The following is a 20,513-nucleotide window of genomic DNA, read 5'->3' on the forward strand; positions in this document are numbered from 1 at the left end:
AGAGAGGTGAAAAATTAAAAAAACCTCTGAAAAGTGAAAGTATTTAATTTGATCAAAAGATATTTTTTAGTTCAGATAATATGTTGGCTTGTTTAAAAAGTTCCTGAGTCTGATTTCTCAACATTTTGTAGTTATTCTAAATTTCATAGCTGGGGAAGTGATGTTATTTAAGAAAAAATTTTGAGATGCTAATTTTGCTGCATTATGTTGTGAGGCTCCTCCTTTTGGATTAGGACTTTCAGAGACAGTTAGACACATTATTTTATTTGGAACCTCCGTCTTCTCGTACATCAGGTGGTACAGAAGCTTGCATGTCAGACAGAACCTTAGGGCTTCTGAAATGAGTCAGTGCTTCTGTCTGCAGTGTAAACTACAAAGCTGTTACAAAGAACTGATTTGGCTTCAAGACACTGTTTTGTGCCGTATTTTATTGTTAATAGTAGCTGATGTGTGTGAATGTGTGTTTTATGTGAGTTACCCCATTTAATCCTCAAAACAACCCCATTGAGGTCAGTACCACATAAGCATTATTATCCCTATTTTACAAATGAGGAAACTGAGGCTCAGAGAGGTTATGTGACTTGCCCACGGCCACATAGCTAGTCAGTGGCAGAGGAGGACGTGACTCCAGGCCCTCCTGAGTCCAGGTCTAGCACTGTTTCTACTACACCAAACTGTCCCTCATTTTGTCATCAGTTTGAGTTGTGGGGACCCAGGCAGTGCATGGATTTAAAATATCTAAGAGGCCGGCTTTTAAAAATGGTGTTAAAATGGTGGTTTGTGTTTATTATAAATGCCTCTAAGGGGAGTTGGCAGCTGTCCTCATCCTCAGCAACCTGTCTTCCATTGATTCCCCTGTTTAGAGTCTGTTACAGTAGGAATTAAAGACAAGCAGAGCGTGCCCACTCTTAACATTTTAAAGTGTTTTGTGCTCCTGATCACCTGGTCAGTTGAGGTGATGACTTGTGGGAGCAGGTGCCCCAAAGTGACTGTCCTGCCTTCCCCCCAGAGAAGCTGAAACTGTTGCTGTGCTGGGCTTTGGTCTTGGTCAGATGGGAGGTTCCGCATGCTGTGTGGGGAGCTGTCTCCTAGGTTGCCAGCATGGGTGGGTTGACGGCAAGTAGAAGCATCTTCATTTGCTGCTCACTGCTTGTGTCTGCTCTAGTCAGTATGTGGTGGTCTATCTTAGGGTTGAAAGGGGTTCAGGACACATTAAAATAGCTCCCCCTTTTTTCTTTTTCTGAGCCTTGTTTCCAGTAGTGCTGTCCTTTGTAGATGCTTTTGGCAAACCAACTGATTCTAGTGGAAGGGTCAGTAATTATTCCTCTCAACAGCTGTATAAAAAGTTTTCAAGGAGTCTTATTTTAGGGTTGAGTTTTTTAAGAATATATTTCTAGGGTCCTCAGGAAGAGTGGGTGTCGTTAAAATATCAATTATATTTTAACTTTTTTTGTCAGTTAAATGATACCTTTTATAGTCCTATTTAAACTCATATATAATTTGTCAGCTTATAAATTTACATAATTGGTCATTCATTATAGAAGTAAAATGAGTGAATTTGGTACCCAACTGGTTCTTAGAAGAAATTTTTTAGTTCTTTATTTTTAACAGTTCTTTAAAAAAAAATTTGAGTTCCAAATTTTCCCCCTCTAGTCCTTTCCCTACCTATTGAGAAGGCAAGCAATATGATGATACCCATTATACATGGAAGCCATGTAAAACATATTTTCTATATTAGTCATCCAGCTAGATTTTTCATCCATTATGAATCTTTATGCTTGGGATGCCTGTTATTAGTGGTGTGAGACGAGTAGGGATAAGTAAACTTTATTAAATGAGCTTGTGGCTTCATCAAGCTATCAGTACGTATTTATTGAGTACCAGCTATAAGTAGTAGTAATGTTTCCCACGTGGCATGCCAAAATTATTTTTAAACCACTTGAGGCCCATGGACATCTAATACCAGTGGGCTTAGGGTAGAGAACAGCTGACCATGAGGAAGGGGGAATAGCATGCTACCCCAACCCCTTTACTGTTAAAAACCACCTCATGTTGCTGTTTGTCATAAATCACCACCCAGCCTGTAGGCCATGTATTTACTTCACAGGCAGTGTGAAGTTTTATAGAGGTTCTGGGATCGTTTCTTGATTTTACTCAGAGTGCGGAGCTATGGCTTCTGTTTAAAAGTTGGTCGTTTCTTAATGATTTTTTCATCCCATCCCCCTTCATCCCCAGGTCCAGTGCTCTGATAAGCTATTGTTGGAGCAAATATACTTCAGAGAATCTTTTTCTTGGTTTGTTTGGATTGGTCGGTATTGATGTGTTCTTTGTGTTCATAGAAACCCAAGTTCTGACTCTACCCAAGGCCTTGTCTTTGGTATTATTCACAACATTTACAGTAAAATGTTTGTGTGTTATAAGCACACTTACATTTTCACTTTCACATTCATGTTAATGTTTCTTTGGCCTCTATAATACTTTTCTTTCAAAGCACTTCTGTCACAATGGGCAGCTGATTCGTGTAATACTCCGAAGCAGTTGACAAGTTGTCATAATTTGGAAATAAGATCTGAATCTGCTGAATGTTAGTATTAATCCTAAATAATGCTGAAAAATGCTTTGCCAAATTAGTAGCTAAGAATTTTGTATAAACCATGCTAGTTTGTGTAGTTTTTAAGAGTTAAATGTTATATCCCAGTACACAGTAGAAATGCACTAGTACGTAGCTCATTACTGAACAGCTAGGAGTTGGTCATTTAGAGATGTTGTTCATGCCAGTTTTTTTGTGGAGAGTTTTATAAATTTTATTATTTTGGCAGGAATTCCGAACGTGGCTGAGAGAAGAATGGGGACGGACCTTGGAAGACATTTTCCATGAACACATGCAAGAGCTTATCTTGATGAAGTTCATTTATACCAGTCAATATGAGTAAGTATCAGCATTACATGCAAAGAAGTCCTGGTTGCATCCTGCTTTCTCTGAAACTGATGAAGCTGTCCAGTGCAGTTCCACAAATGGCTTGCTTGTTTGAGAGGACTTTGACTGTTTGGATTTTTGTCTATGCAAAAGACACCCAAATGCACATACAAGATGCCTGTGTTTATATGCATACTGCAGTACTTTAGTGGTCTATAATCTAGTCAGTGTGTGTACGTTCTTACCACAGTTCATGCACATCAGTCTTTCTCTTGCTTGGTAGGGGGGTCTTTGAGAATTACTGGAGCTGTCAGCTTGTTTACTTGTAGCTATGACAATCATGAGCCTCTCTTCTGTACTTAGCGACACTAGTCCTCAAATGGCAGACAACCGTTCTTTCACCAAGTTTGTACTAGATACTTTGCTGGTTTGGTAGGACCCTCAGAGTTTGTACATTGGAGTTAGGCTTTAGTGGAATCTGTCTCTGTCTCTGTCTCTCCCCTTACATCAAAGTTAGAATTTAATGAAGTTTCTCTCTCTCTCTCTGCATTTTTCTTTTTCCCTCTTTCTCTGTATTTTCTCTTTATTTCTTAATATTAACATATGTATATATGCATTTATATATATGTATATACATTTAAAAAATTCAGTTTTTTCAATTAACATATATTTCCTCTCTCTCTTGATAGGGAAAAAGAAAAAGAAAAACAAAACCCTTTTAACAAATATGGATAGTTAAGCAAAATGAAGTTCCACATCAGCTGTGTCCAAAAAATATTTATCTCAAATGTGTACCTTGAGTTCCATCACCTACCTTTTTGTTAGGAGGTAGATGGCATGCTTTCTCAGTTCTCTGGATTGTCATTGGTCATTGCATCAGTCAGACTTCTTAAGTCTTTCACTTTCTGTATTACATATATATATGTATGTGTGTGTGTGTGTGTACGTGTATATATATATATATATATATATATATATATATATAAATAAATGCATATGGAAGTGTTGTTTAGATATCCTTTGTTTGGGAAGGCAAACATGGCATTGTGGATGGGGTATTGGGCTTGGAATCAGGAGGACCTGGATTCAAATCCCTCATTGTGATATTTACTAGCTTTGTGATATAGGCAAGCCCCTTCACCCGCATGAGTCTCAGGCAGCTCTCCAAGCCTCATCTCTTGAGTCACAGATTGATTGTGAGACCACATCAGTGAGATCTCAGATTCTTGCTATGTGGACTTGTATTTGTGCATAGACATGAAGTACTGTTTTCTAAACTTGAGCTGTGAATTCTTTTGTCTTTTTTTTTCTTTTTGGTGAGGCAGTCGGGGTTAAGTGACTTGCCCAGAGTCACACAGCTAGTAAATGTCTTGTGTCTGAGGCCGGATATGAACTCAGGTCCTCTTGACTCTAAGGCCGGAGCTCTATCCACTGCGCCACCTAGCTGCCCCCATGTCTTATTCTTATCCCCTTTGCCCAAGTTGTTTTTCACGTCTTGTCCTTGCTGAGGATGTCCTACATGCTCACATGTTCTAAACCCAGTTCAGACTGTTGTGTCATGTGTGGTTTTTATTCGAGGATAGCAGAAGCCAGGAGTTCTTAGAATTAGACCTGGGATGTTTGCAGCACAATAACAAAATGGCCTTACTGATTCTTAAAGGATTCTCCTGTAAATGGAAGATGCATTTTTCTGTGTGCTGGGGAGGGTTTTTCAGATGAGGATTGATGATGAGACTGATGAACTGTGCGAGGGGAGAAGTTTATCTTCTGGGAGCAGATGTCTTAGCAGTTTGGTGGCCAAACAAACCATGATATCCCAAGAAGCTTAGAGAAGAGGAGATAGGTGATAGTGTCTCCCGAGAATTCAGAAGCCTTGCAGGTTGTCACTGCTCTGCTGATTTTTGTTCCTTTGGTTGCTGTCTTCTGCAGCAATTGTCTGACGTACAGGCGGATCTACCTCCCTCCTAGAAGACCTGATGATCTCATCAAGCCGGGCCTCTTCAAGGGAACTTATGGGAGTCACGGCTTGGAGATTGTCATGCTGAGCTTCCATGGGAAGTGTGCCAAAGGAACGAAGATAACGGTAAGGCTGTCGCCATTGTCTCCTTGCCTGTGCTGCTGGCTGGCTCCTTGGACTTCAGAGTGATTTCCAGCAGTTACCTTTTCTTGGTGTGATCAGGTCAGGGAACAGTGGGAATTGAGCAAGGTGGTGGAAAGATCCATCAGGATTGGAGAAAGACCTTGGAAATCATTGAGTCCTCCTCTTAAATTTTACACTTGAAAAAAGCAAGGCCGGGGGGTGGGGTGACTTGCTGAAGCAGGACCTTGACTGTAGTAAGGAGACCTGTATTTGAACTCAGATCCATCACTGCTCTAGGACTTGGATTTGAATCCTGGCTCTGCTTCTCCCTTTCTGTGTGACCTGGGGGCAGGTGTGCTCAGCTCTGCAGGATTGAGTGTCTTCATCTGTACGTGCTGATGTTCTGTGCACTCACCAGCCTCCATTACCAGGGGTGCAGCATCTAGTAAGAGTAGATCTCTGGACAAGTGACCTTAAGGAGGGGTGAGCAAGCCTGAGAGTCTCTGCTTATCGAACGCTAGCAGTTAGCTTGCCTGAGTGCCCCAGCTTTTGGTTACAAGTGAAATCATTGGGATGCTGAATCAGGAGAGTCCTGGGTTCAGGTCACACTTCTGCCACTGCACGACTCCAGGGCAAGTCTCTTAGCCTTTCTGCTTCTCAGTTTCCTCATCTGTCAAATGAGATAGTCCCTACTGCACAGAGCACTGGTGAGGCTTAAGTGAGATAGCGTACTAATATAATGTGCTGTGTAAAGAGCAGCTGCTGCTGTTAGTGCTTTTTAACAAAGTGTGTTGTTATATTTGGGAATCTAAACTCCAGCAGGATCGTGGCTGGCGGGTCATTCGTCTGTTCCCTTGCCTGGGAGGATTGGCATAGGTGATCTCAGCTTTAAAGAGGTGGCCTTGGATGAATTGCTTGACTTTGTGCACAGACATGGAATATTGTTCTCTCTACTGGAGCTGTGAATTCTGTTGTCTTATTCTTGTCCCCTTTGGCAAGATGTTTTCCAAATCTTGTCCTTGCTGATGACGTCCTAGAAGCTCACATGTTATAAACCCTGTTTGGACTATTATGTCATGTAGTGGTTGTAAAATAAGTTGTGAAAGATGATCTTTTAGGCCCCTTCTAGCTATAAATTTGTTGGTTCATGGTTAGACCTTTAAAAGCTGACCTTGGAACTGCCAACAAGGTCCTATCTAACTCTTGTATTCTGGAATTTGATGAAGTCAGACTGGCTCAGCCACATATCCCAAGGGGAGCCAGCCTATTGATGGTTGGCTCTGTTTTTCAGGAGGTGTCAAGGACCAGTAGGCCTGCTGGACCCTGTTCAGATGAGTAATGTCACTAAAGCATTTTTGTAGAGAAGGAGCTATTCCCTCCAGGCCCAGGCAGTTGTCAGGCAAAAGATGGATTGAGTTTTCTACTTGGCGGTGTCCTGCTTTCACCACTTTAAGCTACCTACCACAGGAGAGTGTGTGCAGAGCAAAGATGTTTCTCCAGTGTGACCGAGTTTGGCTCAGTCCAGTATTTAACCCAGTCAAGTCCCACATAAATAATCCTTTCTAGGCATCTCAAGCATTTTAATTCCTCTGATTGCTTCCCTTCTGTCTCCACCTGTGAGGTCACAGTTATTTCTAGCTAGTTTCACCCCATTTCAGCCTTGGAACAAAGAGTGACTGCTTGTTCTCTGAGCCCCTCAGTTTCATGGAGAGCTGGTAGGGTTTTTAAGGGTTAGGGTGGGTGAGTATCTGGCCTCAGATTTGCTTCCAGGGATTTCAGGTTGGGACTGTTTTCCTTGCCTTTGTCTGACCCCCACATCTTAGCCTTTGTCCAATGAATTATTTGTAGAAATAATTCCCTCCTTAAATCCCACTTTGTTTGGGTAGCGTACTCCCCCCTCCCCCGCTCCTTCCCCAGAAGCCTAACCCCGACCCTGCCAATTTTTCTGTCCTTGCAAGAGATACTTTTCTAGCAGACTAATTAGCCCAGCTGTTTAGTTTAGCCCAGGTTCACATTCTCTTCTTTGGAATCCTGATGTCCTTTAAAAGTTTCAGATATCTTCAGAACTTTGCACATATACCCCCTCCCCCCAACATTGTTTTTTCATGGATTAACATAAACTAGTTGCATAATTGCAAGTCAGTTCTGACTTAGCTAGAGTGTACACATCTCCACATTTATACTGATTTTGACTACAAACCTTTGAACAAAGATGGCACTACATAATACTGATACAAGTGACATAAGTGACATAGGAGCAAAGGGGTGGACAGTGTGGGGTTTGTGTTGGTTCTACAAGATTTTTCCTCCCTGGGGTGGTGGAGCCAAGATGGCTCAGAGAATCCAGGAAATTGCCTGAGGTCTCCCCAGGCAACATTAAATCAAGCCTCTCAATGAATTCTAGAGCAACAGAACCTACAAAAAGATGGAGTGAAACAATTTTCCAGCTTAGTATAACTTTGGAGGACTTCAGGAAAGGTCTGTCTCACTTGGGTAAAAGGGAAGCACAGTCCAGTGCAGAAAGTGTCCAGGTAAGCCAGGGGGGAGGCTTTTAGCCCCAGCACAGGTCAGCACCTGAGGCCCCTCAGTCCTGGCTCAGCAGGCCAGCTGTGAAGCCTCCAGTTCTAGCACAGAAGGCAAGTTGCCAATCCTGGAAACCAGGCAACGAAAGGTGCAACTAGGCCGGGCCACCCCAGTGCAGTGAGTGAGCCGCCAGTACCTGAGGACTCAGTGCACAAAGCCAGTGACCAAGGCCTTGGCCCCCAGCACAAGAAGCTTGGAACAGTGCCCCCTGTGCCCTAGGAGGAGAGCTCAGTTTTAAAAGCCACAAAATAGGCCAAAAAAAATGAGCAAGAAGCAAAAAAGAACCTTGAACCATAGAAAATTACTATGGTGACAGGGAAGATCAAAACACAAACTCAGAACAGTACAACATCATCAGTATACCTACCTGCAGAACTTCAAAGGGGAAAATGAATTGGTCTCAAGCCCAAAAAGCCTTCTTGAAAGAGCTCAAAAAGGATTTTAAAAGTCAAATAAGAGAGGTAGAAGGAAAATTGGGAAAAGAAATGAGAGATATGCAACAGATAATCAACAGTTTGGAAAAGGAAGGACAGAAGTTGATTGAAGTAAACAATTCCTTAAAAAATAGTCGGCCAAATGGAAAAAAAAATTCCTTAAAGAATAGAATTAGCTAAATGGAAAATGAGGTACAAAAGCTAACTGAAGAAAATAATGCCTTAAAAATTGGAATTGGGCAAGTAGAAACTAATGACTCTATGAGACATCAAGAAAGAGTCCAGCAAAATCAAAAGAAAGAGAAAAATAGAAGAAAATGTAAAATACCTCATTGGAAAAACAACTGACCTGGAAAATAGATCCAGGAGAGATAATTTAAGAATTATTGGTCTATCTGAAAGCCATGATCAAAAAAACAAAAGTACCTGGACAGGATCTTTCAAGAAATCATCGAGGAATACTGCCCTGATATCCTAGAACCAGAGGGTAAAATAGTCATTGAAAGAATCCACCTCCTGAAAGAGTTCCCAAAATGAAAACTCTAAGGAATATTGTAGTCAAATTGCAGAATTATCAAGTTAAGGAGAAAATACTGCAAGTAGCCAGAAAGAAACAATTGAAATATTGTGGAGCCACAGTCAGGATTACACAGGACTTATCAACTTCTACATTAAAGGACTGGAGGGCTTGGAATATGATATTCCAGAAGGTAAAGGAGCTTGGATTACAATCAAGAATCAGCTACTCAGCAAAATTGAGCATAATCTTTTGGGGCAAAAGATGGATATTCAGTGACATAGGGGCCTTTCAGTGATTTCTGGTGAAAAGTCCAGAGCTGAACAGAAAATTTGACATTCAAGTACAAGACTCAAGAGAAGCATAAAAAGGTAAACAGGAAAGAGGAAAAAAAAAACCTGTTCAGTAAATAAGGTTAAACTGTTTATATCCCTACATGGGAAGATGACACTTAGAACTCTTGAGAACTGTATCTTTATTATGACATATAGAAGAGGTATACATAGAGGATGTGGGTATAAGTTGACTTTGATATGATGATATTAAAAAAATTAAGGGGTTAAAAAAAGGCTGTACCGGGAGAAGAGGAAAGAGGGAGACAGAATAGGGTAAATTACATCACATGAAGAGGCGCAAAAGACCTATTACAGTAGACAGAAAGGGAAGCAAGTATTGTTTGAACCTGCGCTCCCATCAGATTTGTCTCAAAGAGGAAATAACACACTCAGTTGAGTGTTGAAATCTATCTTACCCTATAGGGAAATAGGAGGGGAAAGAAAAGGGAGGGGGATGGATAGAGGGGAGAGCAGAAGGGAGTGAAGTAGTAGGGGAAAGGGGAAAGAAAAGGAGGGAGGGGTGATAGAAGGGAGGGCAGATTGAGGGAGGTGGTGGTCAGAAGCAAAACACTGGTGAGGAGGGAAAGGGTGAAAGAGAGAAAAGTATAAACTAGGGGGAAATAAGATGGAGAGAAAGACACAATTAGTAATCATAACTGTGTATGTGAATGGGATGAACTCTTCCATAAAACAGAAATAGATAGCACAGTGGATTAAAAAGTATAATCCTATAATATATTGTTCACAAGAAACATATTTGAAGCAGACAGATACACACAGAGTAAAGGTAAAAGGATGGAGCTGAATATGTTATCCTTCAGCTGAAGTAAAAAAAAGCAGGGTAGCAGTCCTGATCTCAGACAAAACAAAAGTAAAAATAGATCTAATTAAAAGAGATAAAGAAAAAAACTACATTTTGCTAATGTAGTAATATTAGTAATGATGAAGTAATATCAGTACAAAACACATATGCACCGAGTGGTATAGCATCCAGATTCTTAGAGAAGAAGTTAAGTGAGTTACAGGAAGAAATAGACAGCAAAACTATACTAGTGGGGGACTTCAACCTCCCCCTCTCAAAGTTAGATAGCTTTAACCATAAAGTAAACAAGAAAGAAATTAAAGAGGTGGCTAGAATTTTAGAAAAGTGAGATATGGTAGACCTCTGGAGAAAACTGAATGAGAATAGAAAGGAACATACCTTTTTCTAGGTGGTACATGGCACCTACACAAAAATTGACCATGTATTAGGGCATAAAAACTTCACAATCCAGTGCAGAAAGGCAGAAATATTAAATGCATCCTTTTCAGATCATGATGCAATAAAAATTATGTGCAACAAAGGGCCATGGAAAGATAGACTGAAAATTAATAATCTAATCCTGAAGCATGAGTAGTCAAACAACAAATCAGAAAGATCAATAATTTTCATCAAAAAGAACGATAATGAGAGAATATACCAAAACTTATAGGGATGTGGGCAAAGCAGTTCTTAGGGGAGATTTTATATCTCTAAATGCTTACATGAATAAAGTAGAGAAAGAGGAGATCAATGAATTGAGCATGCAACTAAAAAATCTAGAAAAAGAACAAATTAAAAACCCGCAATTAAATACCAAATTAGAAATTCTGAAAATCAAAGGAGAGATTAATAAAATTGAAATTAAGAAAACTCTTGAACTAATAAATAAAACTAAGAGCTAGTTTTATGAAAAACAAATAAAATGGACAAACCTTTGGTTAATTTGATTAAAAAAAGAAAACCAAATTACCAGTATCAAAAATCAAAAGGGTGAATTCACTACTAATGAAGGAGAAATTAAAACAATAATTAGGAACTATTTTGCCCAACTGTTTGCCAATAAATCTGACAATCTGTGGGAAATAGGTGAATATTTACAAAAATACATAAGAGGAAATAAAATACTTAACCGCATTTCAGAAAAAGAAATGGAAGAAGCCATTAATGAACTCCCTAAGAAAAAATCTTCAGGGCTAGGTGGATTTACAGATGAACCCTCTGAAACATTCATTCATTTATTTATTCTAATGAATGAATGAATGAATGAATGAATAATTAATTAATTTTTACTTAACAGCATTCACTTTCATAAGATTTTGAGTTCTAAATTTTCTCCCCATAGCTCCCTTCCCTACTCCCCAAGATAGTGTGCAATCTGATGTAGACTCTACATATACATTCATATTAAACATATTTTCACATTGGTCATGTTGTAAAGAAGAATTAGAACCTGTGTGCAGTGTTCTCCTGGTTCTGCTCACTTCGCTCAGCATCAGTTCATGTAAGTCTTTCCAGGTGGCCAACCATTGGAAATGGAGGGGATGTCCGTCAGTTGGGGAATGGCTGAACAAGTTGTGGTATATGAATGTGATGGAATCCTATTGTTCCATAAGAAATGATAAGTAGGCGGATTTCAGAAAAACCTGGAAAACGTTCTTCTGATTCCTTGGCTCTTCTTTTAGGGAGATCCCAATATTCCTGCTGGCCAGCAAACTGTGGAAATTGACCTCATGCACCGAATCCAGCTGCCTGATGTTGAGAACCTACGTAACTTTAATGAGCTCTCTCGTATAATCCTGGAGGTACGAGAGCAAGTCCGTCAGGAGCAGCAGCAGCAGCAGGAAGGGCAGGAAGAAGGGCAGGGCCGTGCCCGCCCGAGTGCCAGAGAATGTCCACCGGGCCCCGCTTATCAGAAACCAGAGCAGCCTGTGCCCGCTCCCGCTCGGGGCGCAGAAGGAGGAGGTGGGACTGAGAAGAGTGTGGAGGCTGTGGGAGGTGTGCCACGAGCAGCCCCTGAGCCAGCTCCATCTGAGGCTGGGCAGCCTTTTGTGTTACCTGCGGGCGTGATCTCCAGAAACGAAGACTATCCTCGAACATGTCGGATGTGGTAAGAAATAGGGGACCCATCTGGGGATGAGAGTGGGCCAGGCTTTGCCTTCTTAGTTGTGAATTGGTAGGTGTGGTAAAGTTCTGACCTGTCCACTGCATGGTGATGGGTGAGTTTTAGGTCTCCACTGTGGGGAGAGCCGGGAGCTGGGGTCAAGTTGGCTGCCTTGTTCTCCAGGTAGGTCTGTGCTCTGGAGGCCTCACAGCAGGACTTGGGGGTACTTGGGAGAGCACCTGGACATAGGAATTCCCTGCTGCACCCTCTCCTCTCAACAATGCAGAACAGAGTACCTTAGCATGTGACCTGTGGGATCTGCTAACAGATTTCTAGGAGTTAGTCCCTGGTTTCTTCCCATCCTCCTGTTTCTCACTTCTCTTTGTGCCCATCTTTGGTACATGAGAGAGTGTTAGCACAGAAGGACCACCAGCGAGGGTTGATTTGTGTCTCTTCTTTGTATTGGCACCAGACTTACGTAGTGCTGTGAAAAGATTTGAGATGATTGCCTCTCCCTGTGTCCCCAGGATGGACTCGTGGCCTAGCCAGGCCTTTCAGCTTGTTCTCTAGCACAGGCGAACATTCCTTCATGTTCCGTAGTTGAGAGCTTACCTTCTTCTTCTTCACTGTGGCTTGACCATGGCCACTGCCTTCAGTCAGTATTTCTGCATGCTGGTCATGACGAGTCCCCACAGTGCAGGCCGTTGATGCAATAGATTGGTTTTAGTTGCTTTTTTTTTAAACCTTTGAGGGGTTAGTACTTCATTACCTTCTTTATGTTCACATAGTATATACACTTAGTAAATAAATTTTTAAATCACAAAACCAAACATAAAGTGAATTATCTTAACAGATACAAAATGAATGGAGTATTATTAATCCCTGAGAGTTATCAGAATCAACTTTCTCTGTGCAGTCAGACTATTAAGTAAAGATCAAAATCCGCATCCAATTCGAAGGATAAAGAGAAGACAACACTGAAAAGTTACAGTAGCTTCAGCCTGAACTATTCATATGAGTTGTTTGATACTGAAAAAAAAAATACTGGAAATGGAAAAAGGCAAAGCTATTTGCCTTGTTTGTCACCATTTCTAGCAAAAGCTTAAGTTTCTGTAAGGCAATTACCCCAACAAGAAGGACAGATGATCTCAGAAGCCTCTTTAGAGCACAAACACTTCCTCTCCTTGCCAAGCGTAGATCCATGGCAGCCAAGGACAACGCTGGTTTGGAAATTGATTTGTAAAACACCATGGGGGAGAATGGGAAAAGATTATGAGTGATGCCGCCTCAAAAGAGCAAAAGGCAGTGGAAGCCCAAGCAGAGCTACTGAAAACTTGGCATGAGACCCAGGTGAGCCCTGTCTTCCTGGGAGTGTTCACAGATGGAACAGGAACGTGGCACCCGTTGTTGTACTCTACCTAGTCATTATGTGTAGACATTTTCTTTTCTTCTGTTAGAATGCAAGCTCTATGAGAACAGAGGTTGTTGCATTCTTTGCATCTACATTCCCCTGCTTAACCCAGTTCCTGGTACGTCTGTCGTTGGAGCTTGAAAAACTCTTGATTTATTGTAAACATTCTCTATGTACTTGCTGTTGGTTAATGCTTAGGTTCTAATATATTACTATTATATCAGTAGTAATTAGGTTTAGCAAAGACAAAGGTGAGAAAAAAAGACTAAAACATTAATATGCATGTAAGTGACCTCATTACTAGAAAAGATCATTGTCACCTAACATATTTTCTCTTTGCTGTGAGCTGGGTCCTTTTTACATGAGAGTGGCTTGTTGTATTGATGTGATGCCTGTTGTTAGAGGCCACAGTCCTTCAGACTTCCCTCATGTGGAAAACACAGCTCCCTTTTGGCATGGTCATCATGGTGTTTCTCAGATTTTTAAAAAAACAGGTTTACCTAAAGGCAGTTTGAGTTTGACTAAAATTCAGATATTTTCTTCCCTCTCCCAGAAAATTGTTTGTGTGCCTTTAAAAGACTTTTCTCATTTGTCTCTTTCCTTTGTCACCTTTTATTTTTTCCCTCACCGGCTCTTCCTTTTCTCTCCCCTTAGTTTCTATGGCACAGGCCTGATAGCAGGCCATGGCTTCACCAGTCCGGAGAGGACTCCAGGCATCTTCATCTTGTTTGACGAGGATCGCTTTGGGTTCATCTGGCTGGAACTGAAATCCTTCAGCCTGTACAGCAGGATCAAGGCCACTTTCCAGAATGCCGAGCCCCCTTCCCCAGAGGCTTTTGATGAGATGCTCAAGAACATTCAGTCGTTGACAACTTGATGGTCTCCTCCTCCTCAAAGAGAGAGGCTTGCTGGAAGGGAATGTCTCAGCTCCTTTGGCTTCTGGGGGGATGAGATAAGACTTGCAGACATTGGTGTCTATGACTCGAAGCAGCATGCACTTTTGAAATAAGGCCTTTTTACCAAAATGCACACTTTATTGTCAAAGAAGTGTACACTCACGCACCCTTCCTTGAAGTCCTTTCTGTGTAGTGTGTAATATAGACCTGTATATTTGCCAGTAATCTTTGGAGAAGAACATTGAGCATGTTGCCACTTAAACATACAGTACAAAGCTAAATCAGAACAAGACTGAGAGGAGCTGTTAGATTGAGGGGGGGTGAGCCTGGCTTTGGCTTCTGGCAGCTTTCCAGGGAAAACAGGGAAGTTTGCACTGTCATGTCAGAAATCTCTTTGACGTACACGGTGATGAGTCTTGTTGTAGTCGGTAGAGAATGGATCAGAAAACGGATGCCCTGATGGCCGTTCTGCCTTGGAACAAACAACAAAGCTGATGACTGGTAGAGCTGAGGGGATGGAGCAGGCTGTCTGGAGCTGGATTTCTTTGGAAGACAAGAATATGAATTATTCAGCTTGGGTGTGTCCATTTCTAGTAAGTAGAACCTATCAGGAGGCAGTAAAGTCCAGTGGCCAGAATGCCAGCTTTGGAGTTTGGAAGCCTGGGCTTCCTTCCCTGTTCTTCTGCTGCCTCATTTAGACTTTGGACAAAGCACTTAACCTCCAGCCTGAGCGTCTCCATTTGTAAAACGAAGCTGATGATACTTGCCGCTTGAATGTCAGAGTGCTCTGAGATTCTTGGAGGAGCAACCACGTACCAGTACAAAGTAGAGTTAGAAGAAGAAATAGAGTCTGCTCCCCCTCTTCCTGTTCCCCACAAAGCTCGCCTCGTGTTCTGTATCATCCGTGCCCTAGTTCAGACGACCATCTTCACAGTTCACTTCCATGTCGCTATCTGTGAAGAGCTAACATTACATTCATTTTTGTGTATGCCATGCTTTATACCCCTGTGTTTTGATACTAGCTAGGTATGAGACTTTAGGCCGGATAATTCTCTGAGTACAAGGTGTAAGGGATGTACCTAGGGATTTGCATCTTAAGACAACCACTGTCACAATCACTTAAAATTGTAACCTATTTAGATTGGTGCTAGTTTCCACTAAAGTTGTTTAGCAATCAAAATGCATCCTCCTCAAAGGCCTTTTGTTTGTATAAGAATTAAGTCTTAAGGTTTGAGAAACCTTGCCCCAAGACATACTGAATACTTTATGAATTACCTGCCGTGAGTACTGTTTCTCACCTGAGCATTCTTCACCATCATGGACATTTGGTTGTGGATGGCATATCTCATGATAGAGTAAATATTTGTCCATTTTCAGGATCCTATTTTAATATTGCCATTATTTTTACTGTTTTATTAAGAACCATGACTAAATCCCAGGGTTTACCTTTGCTTTCTAGAATGATCTTCAGCCTTTTATTTTGCCTTGAGATAGCCAAGCGGGGCTTTTTCCTGCGTTGATAAGACTCTTGCAGAGAGTGCTCATTTTTTCCCTTCTTTTCTGTGTGTGGCACAGGTGGTTGTTACCAGTCCTCTCGGATCCTTTTGGCCAGTTTCTTCCATTTGGCGGTTGGCCTTGGTGGAAGGGGTGGTGGTTTGCCGGTGTCCTTGCTGAGGAGGGACTAGACCCTTGCCTTAGATTTCCCATGAAACACCTCCATGTTTCCGTTCATGTGGTGACGGCTCCTGACTGGCGTTTTTCAATCTGAAACAAAACTGTCCCAGATTTAGTGTCCTGGGCACCACCCTGAATCAGCTCATCCTTTATTTGTCTTAGATTCTCATAAAACTCTGAGAGTCGTGTACTGAAAAGCTATTTTGAAGAGCCCTTCTTTGCTCCCGGAGAGAGCACTGGTGGTCACTTGATAGAGGACGTGCTGAGGTGCCTAAGAACTAAGAGCCACTGGTTACTTTGCCCCCAGGAGTTTAGAAGCCTGTTTCTCTAATCACAGAATCCGAAAGGACTTTTCTGCCCAGGATTCTTCTCCTAGTAAAGCAGAGAGGCAAAGCCTGAAGCAGAAATGAAGTATTTTGTACCAGATATGTTTGTTCTTTGCTTGACAAAACCGACTGTAAGAAATGCCTTAACATCTCTCTCACCCTGACGCTTTGGGCAGTGATTCTGGAGAAAGTAAAAAGCTAAGGGTTGTTGAAGGCGCTAGTTGTGTGTACCTTTTGGGTTTCTTTCAGCCTTGTTTAAATAAATTCACTGAAAAAGGTATAAGACACTTATACCTCACCTAATAGATTGCTGACTCCCTCAGAGTCATTACTGCAGTATGCTGTCAGTACACCCTTGTCCCTTTTCTATTCAGGGCGACAGCATCAACACAAACCCTTTGTAATGTACGTTCTGTTCTCTGCCTTTTTGGTTTGTGTCAATAAGGGAGTCCCATGATCATTGATTAAAATAGCTTAGTAACAGTCCATCCTTGGACTGTGAGTCTCTGCTTTGGCTGAGGAATAGCTTGTGTTGGGCCGTAGGGAATGCTGTAGTCATGGAGGGTAGGTGTGTGCTGCAGGAAGGCTCAGGTGGGCCACCACCTTCCAAGCTAGTACTTCTCCGTAGGGGCTGATCTGCACTAACTGTTGAGGGGGCTTTGGTTTCTCAGAAGCTGTTCTTTTTTTTCAAAAGACAGTTGAGGTTAAGTGACTTGCCCAGGGTCACACAGCTAGTAAGTGTCAAGGGTTTGGTCTGAGACCGGATTTGAACTCAGGGCCTCCTGACTTCAAGGCTGGTGCTCTATCCATTGCGCCACCTAGCTGCCCCAGAAGCTTTTGATTATTATGTTCTGCCATTCTTTGATTACAGGCTAGATCAACGTAAATGGGAAATTGCAAAAAAAAAAAAAATTACACGTGGAAAGTATTATGCCTGTAAGTTTCCTAGTGAGGAGGAGAGAGAAATTCATACCAGCAGGTCCATTGTGGCACAGTGGTTTAATTACACTAATCTTGAAATTTGTGGTTAGCTTTTCTTTTTACTGAGGTGAGAATTTGATCCACATTGCCAACAAAAGCCAAAACATTGGTGATCAAACAGTTGACAGGATTTTCAATTTTCCTGTGGAAAAACTAGGACACAGCACTGTCTGCAGCATGCAGTTCTATTTACGGTTAGGTTGAGATCCTCCATGGAATCACGTGGTGTGGCTTCAGTGTTTGGTTTTTGGGCAAGTTAGCGGTTCCATCTGAAGAGCTTCTTGGCTTCTTCAACCCCCTTTTGCATCAGTGATTACTTTTATGTGCAAACTCTGCCCCTTTTGCAGCATAGTGGTAGATTAGAGTGGGATGGATTTACTGTAAATCTCTTGATACTTGAACACAGTCCATTTTCGGTTTTTCTCCTGGGTTTGAGAGGTGATGTGATCCATCCTGACCAGCCATTACTGATTTTTCTGCCTATGGGACGTGAATGGAAATGTTGAATTAGCATGTAGGTTACATGACAGCGGCTTTCGAGGATATCACGACTTGACCTGTTGGGTCCTTACTTGGAATGGAAACATGGTTAGCATTTGTACCAAGGCTAATTTAAGGGGGGACGGTTTGGTAGCAGTCTTCCCACCTCTCCATTGAACTTTGTGCTCATCTTCCGTGCCTGCTTTCCAGTCTACTAGAAGCTCAGCTGAGTATATCAACCTTTCTTTTCCCTGTTCCTTCCCCTTACTCAGACTTTGAAATGTTGCCTTAAATTGTGATAAATCTAGTTGGCAAGTTAGGAGAGGAGGGTTGAGCAGTGTTCTAGAATGGTTTGCACCTGGTCCAGAAATAGCCCTGCTTCATCTTATACAATTCTTTGAGAGCTTGGGAAAAGGGCCTGTTTGATTATGAGTAGAGGGTTATGTGTCTAGGCGTTTTCTTTCCCATAGTGGGAGAGTTGTTGGAGTCCACCAGGAAAGGTCTGTCTTGGTACCAGGACATTTGTGCAAAGTCATGATTGTTGGGAGTCAGTTTTCATTGTCAGGATCAAATGAGGTAATATGTGTAGAGTGCTTTGTAAGCCTTAAAGTGCTATAAAAATGTTAGCTCTTGTTTCATGCATGGCCCAGATGTCTCTGTGATTCATCTGCCCTTCTGTGCTTCATTGTTTGGCCACTTTTCTCCTTGTTAGTAGTTAGGAAACTTAGCCCTGCTTCTCGTTGGGGGACGTGTCTATGTTGACGTGGTAGGGGAGTGTCTTGGGAACTAGCCAGAGTTAGGCTTTTGGATTATCTTGAGTTCATTTGTCCTCTTGTCATGCATAGCTGAACTAGCTGTCTGGTATGGTAGTAGAAGTATTAAGATGCAAACTGCTGAAGAAATTGTTGACCCACTTGACTTATGAAATTATCAAAACCATTTCTAGTGGTGTGTCCCCTAACAGTGTCCCAGCTTTAAAAATTTCTCAGCAGAATGTCATCATATCCCTTTCCTGGGTGAGGAGATAAGGTGCTGTCTCTCTCTTCCCTTCTCTTCCACCTAGTTCTCTAATTAATTCGGGGGTTCTTAAGTCTTTTGGTGTCATGGACCCTTTTGACAATGTGGCCAAGCCTATGGACTTCTGCTCAGAATAATATTTTATTACTTATACCCATAATTAGAGGAAATGCTAAATTGCACTTGAGAGATTAGTGAAGATAAAGATGTAATTTTTTTTCCCTTCCAAGTTCATGGGCTCCCTGAAATCTATTCACAGACCCCAAGTTAAGAACCCTCCCTGAGTACTGACGGCACCCTTAATACAGCCAACTTATTTGTCTTTCTGAGGCAAGTAACTCATGATTGTATGTTCAAAGATATGTTAGAAAAAGGTAATAGATGATGTAGGTTTGAATGCCACTGTGAATGATGTGAGTTTCATTCTAAATTATTACGTAGTAGGTATAATTTGTCTTAAATTTTTACAAAATAATTATAAATGTACAGCATTTTCAGCCACCAAGGGAGAAAAAAAGCTGAGATATTTTTAAGAGAATCTTTTGGGCACATAGGAATTCGCACTTTTAAGAACTAACTGGTACTTCTGACTCTCAGAACTGAACACCAGTTTATAAGGAGGGCCACCAGAAGTCAAGGTTTATGAATTTGGTTTCTTTGTTGACATAGTGAAGGTAAAGTTGTTAAAATTGGGTTATTTGACAGGTGTCCTCCATTAAAGACTTGGTACAGTGAAGGAAGTGAAGTATGCTTGGGAGGGAAGGAGGAAGAAATAGCTCGTTGGTCTTTCCTTAAAGTCCTTAATTTGTAAAAAATCCTGAAACTGAAGGCATTGTCCAGCATCATTTAAAACCCTGTAACCAGTCTACTTCGTAGCAAGGTCAGGGCTTGTTTTACAAGGAGGTTCCCTCTGGCCAGAGCAGCATTCATTTGGCCATGGATTTCTCCATGTCCTCCATGATGAGGAATTTGTGTGTGTGTGTGTGTGTGTGTGTGTGTGTGTGTGTGTGTGTGTGTGTGTGTGTGGGGGGGAATTTCTGGATTCATTGAGCTTCTGTACTTTTTACATTAGACTGTTGTTACGTGGGGAGATGTTTGATTTTTTTCCCTTTTCAGTTTTCAATAAATGAATTTTAAACACCTTGTTGTGTACTTTGTGATTTGGGAGCTATATGGCATCACAATAAAAATGTGTTCAGAATGCTGAGCCTGATGAATCAAGTAAAGAATGGTACTTGACCTGGGAGACATACTCAGTTACCTCTTTTTAAAAAAAGTGTTGATTTTTTTTTTTATGTTACCTAAATTCCCTCCTGTACTTTCCTTTGTCCTTCTCAAAGAGTTGTCCTTTATCACAAAAATTTTAAAAAAAAAGGAAAAAAATCCATACCTTGAATAAAATTTTACAATATGTACAGTGTTCCAAACTTGTGTACCTGCCTCCTTTTGGGGGGAAGGTTTGACTCCTGTCTCCAGGACCCTCAGTTTTACCTTTCTTAAATTAATAATCTTTTATTTATCTATTACAGTAGTAGAGATAAATGATCTCAGAATCATTTTGTTTTGGCTTTCTGATATTTTATATTGGCATGACAGAAGAAAGGATTCCACTAATTTTGTGTGAGCTAGCATTGAAATTAATTTGCATTCCCCAACCACCTCACAACTGAGTGGCGGACGGTGGCCTGGCAGCTTGCTTTATGATAGGCTGATAACCAACCTACAAATAAAGCATATTCAAGGTGAAAAATTGAGCCACAGATTAAAAAAAAAGTTGTCTCAGATTTTAGCCTTTACTGACCCCAAAACCCTTTTTGAAATTGACTGGTTTGAGTGAGAGGCTGAGCACTGTTAATAGAAAATACCATTAAATGTGGACCTTGGGAGACACAGTTTTATTTGGTGCAGCCTTAAGTATCATAATCTAAAATGAGGATGTTGAAGTGGTCCCCTTTTCAA

The 20,513-nt window shown here is 41.4% G+C and overlaps 1 protein-coding gene across 5 annotated transcripts in view; it reads left to right on the top strand.

The window, feature by feature from the left end:
- Positions 1-19,695, top strand: part of FBXO31 (F-box protein 31) — a 63,224-nt gene extending 43,529 nt beyond the window's left edge. For all 5 annotated transcript variants that reach the window (XM_020989210.2, XM_020989211.2, XM_020989212.2 and 2 more), the window contains 4 exons: positions 2,820-2,929; positions 4,847-5,000; positions 11,351-11,775; positions 13,835-19,695. In XM_020989210.2, coding sequence (XP_020844869.1) covers positions 2,820-2,929; positions 4,847-5,000; positions 11,351-11,775; positions 13,835-14,057 — 912 coding nt within the window. In that variant the 3' untranslated portion in view covers positions 14,058-19,695. The remainder of the gene's footprint in view (positions 1-2,819; positions 2,930-4,846; positions 5,001-11,350; positions 11,776-13,834) is intronic.
- The last annotated feature ends 818 nt before the right edge of the window (positions 19,696-20,513 follow it).

Source organism: Phascolarctos cinereus, unplaced genomic scaffold (assembly GCF_003287225.1).
Source record: "Phascolarctos cinereus isolate Bilbo 61053 unplaced genomic scaffold, phaCin_HiC Scaffold_2;HRSCAF=192, whole genome shotgun sequence".
Lineage (NCBI taxonomy): Eukaryota > Metazoa > Chordata > Mammalia > Diprotodontia > Phascolarctidae > Phascolarctos > Phascolarctos cinereus.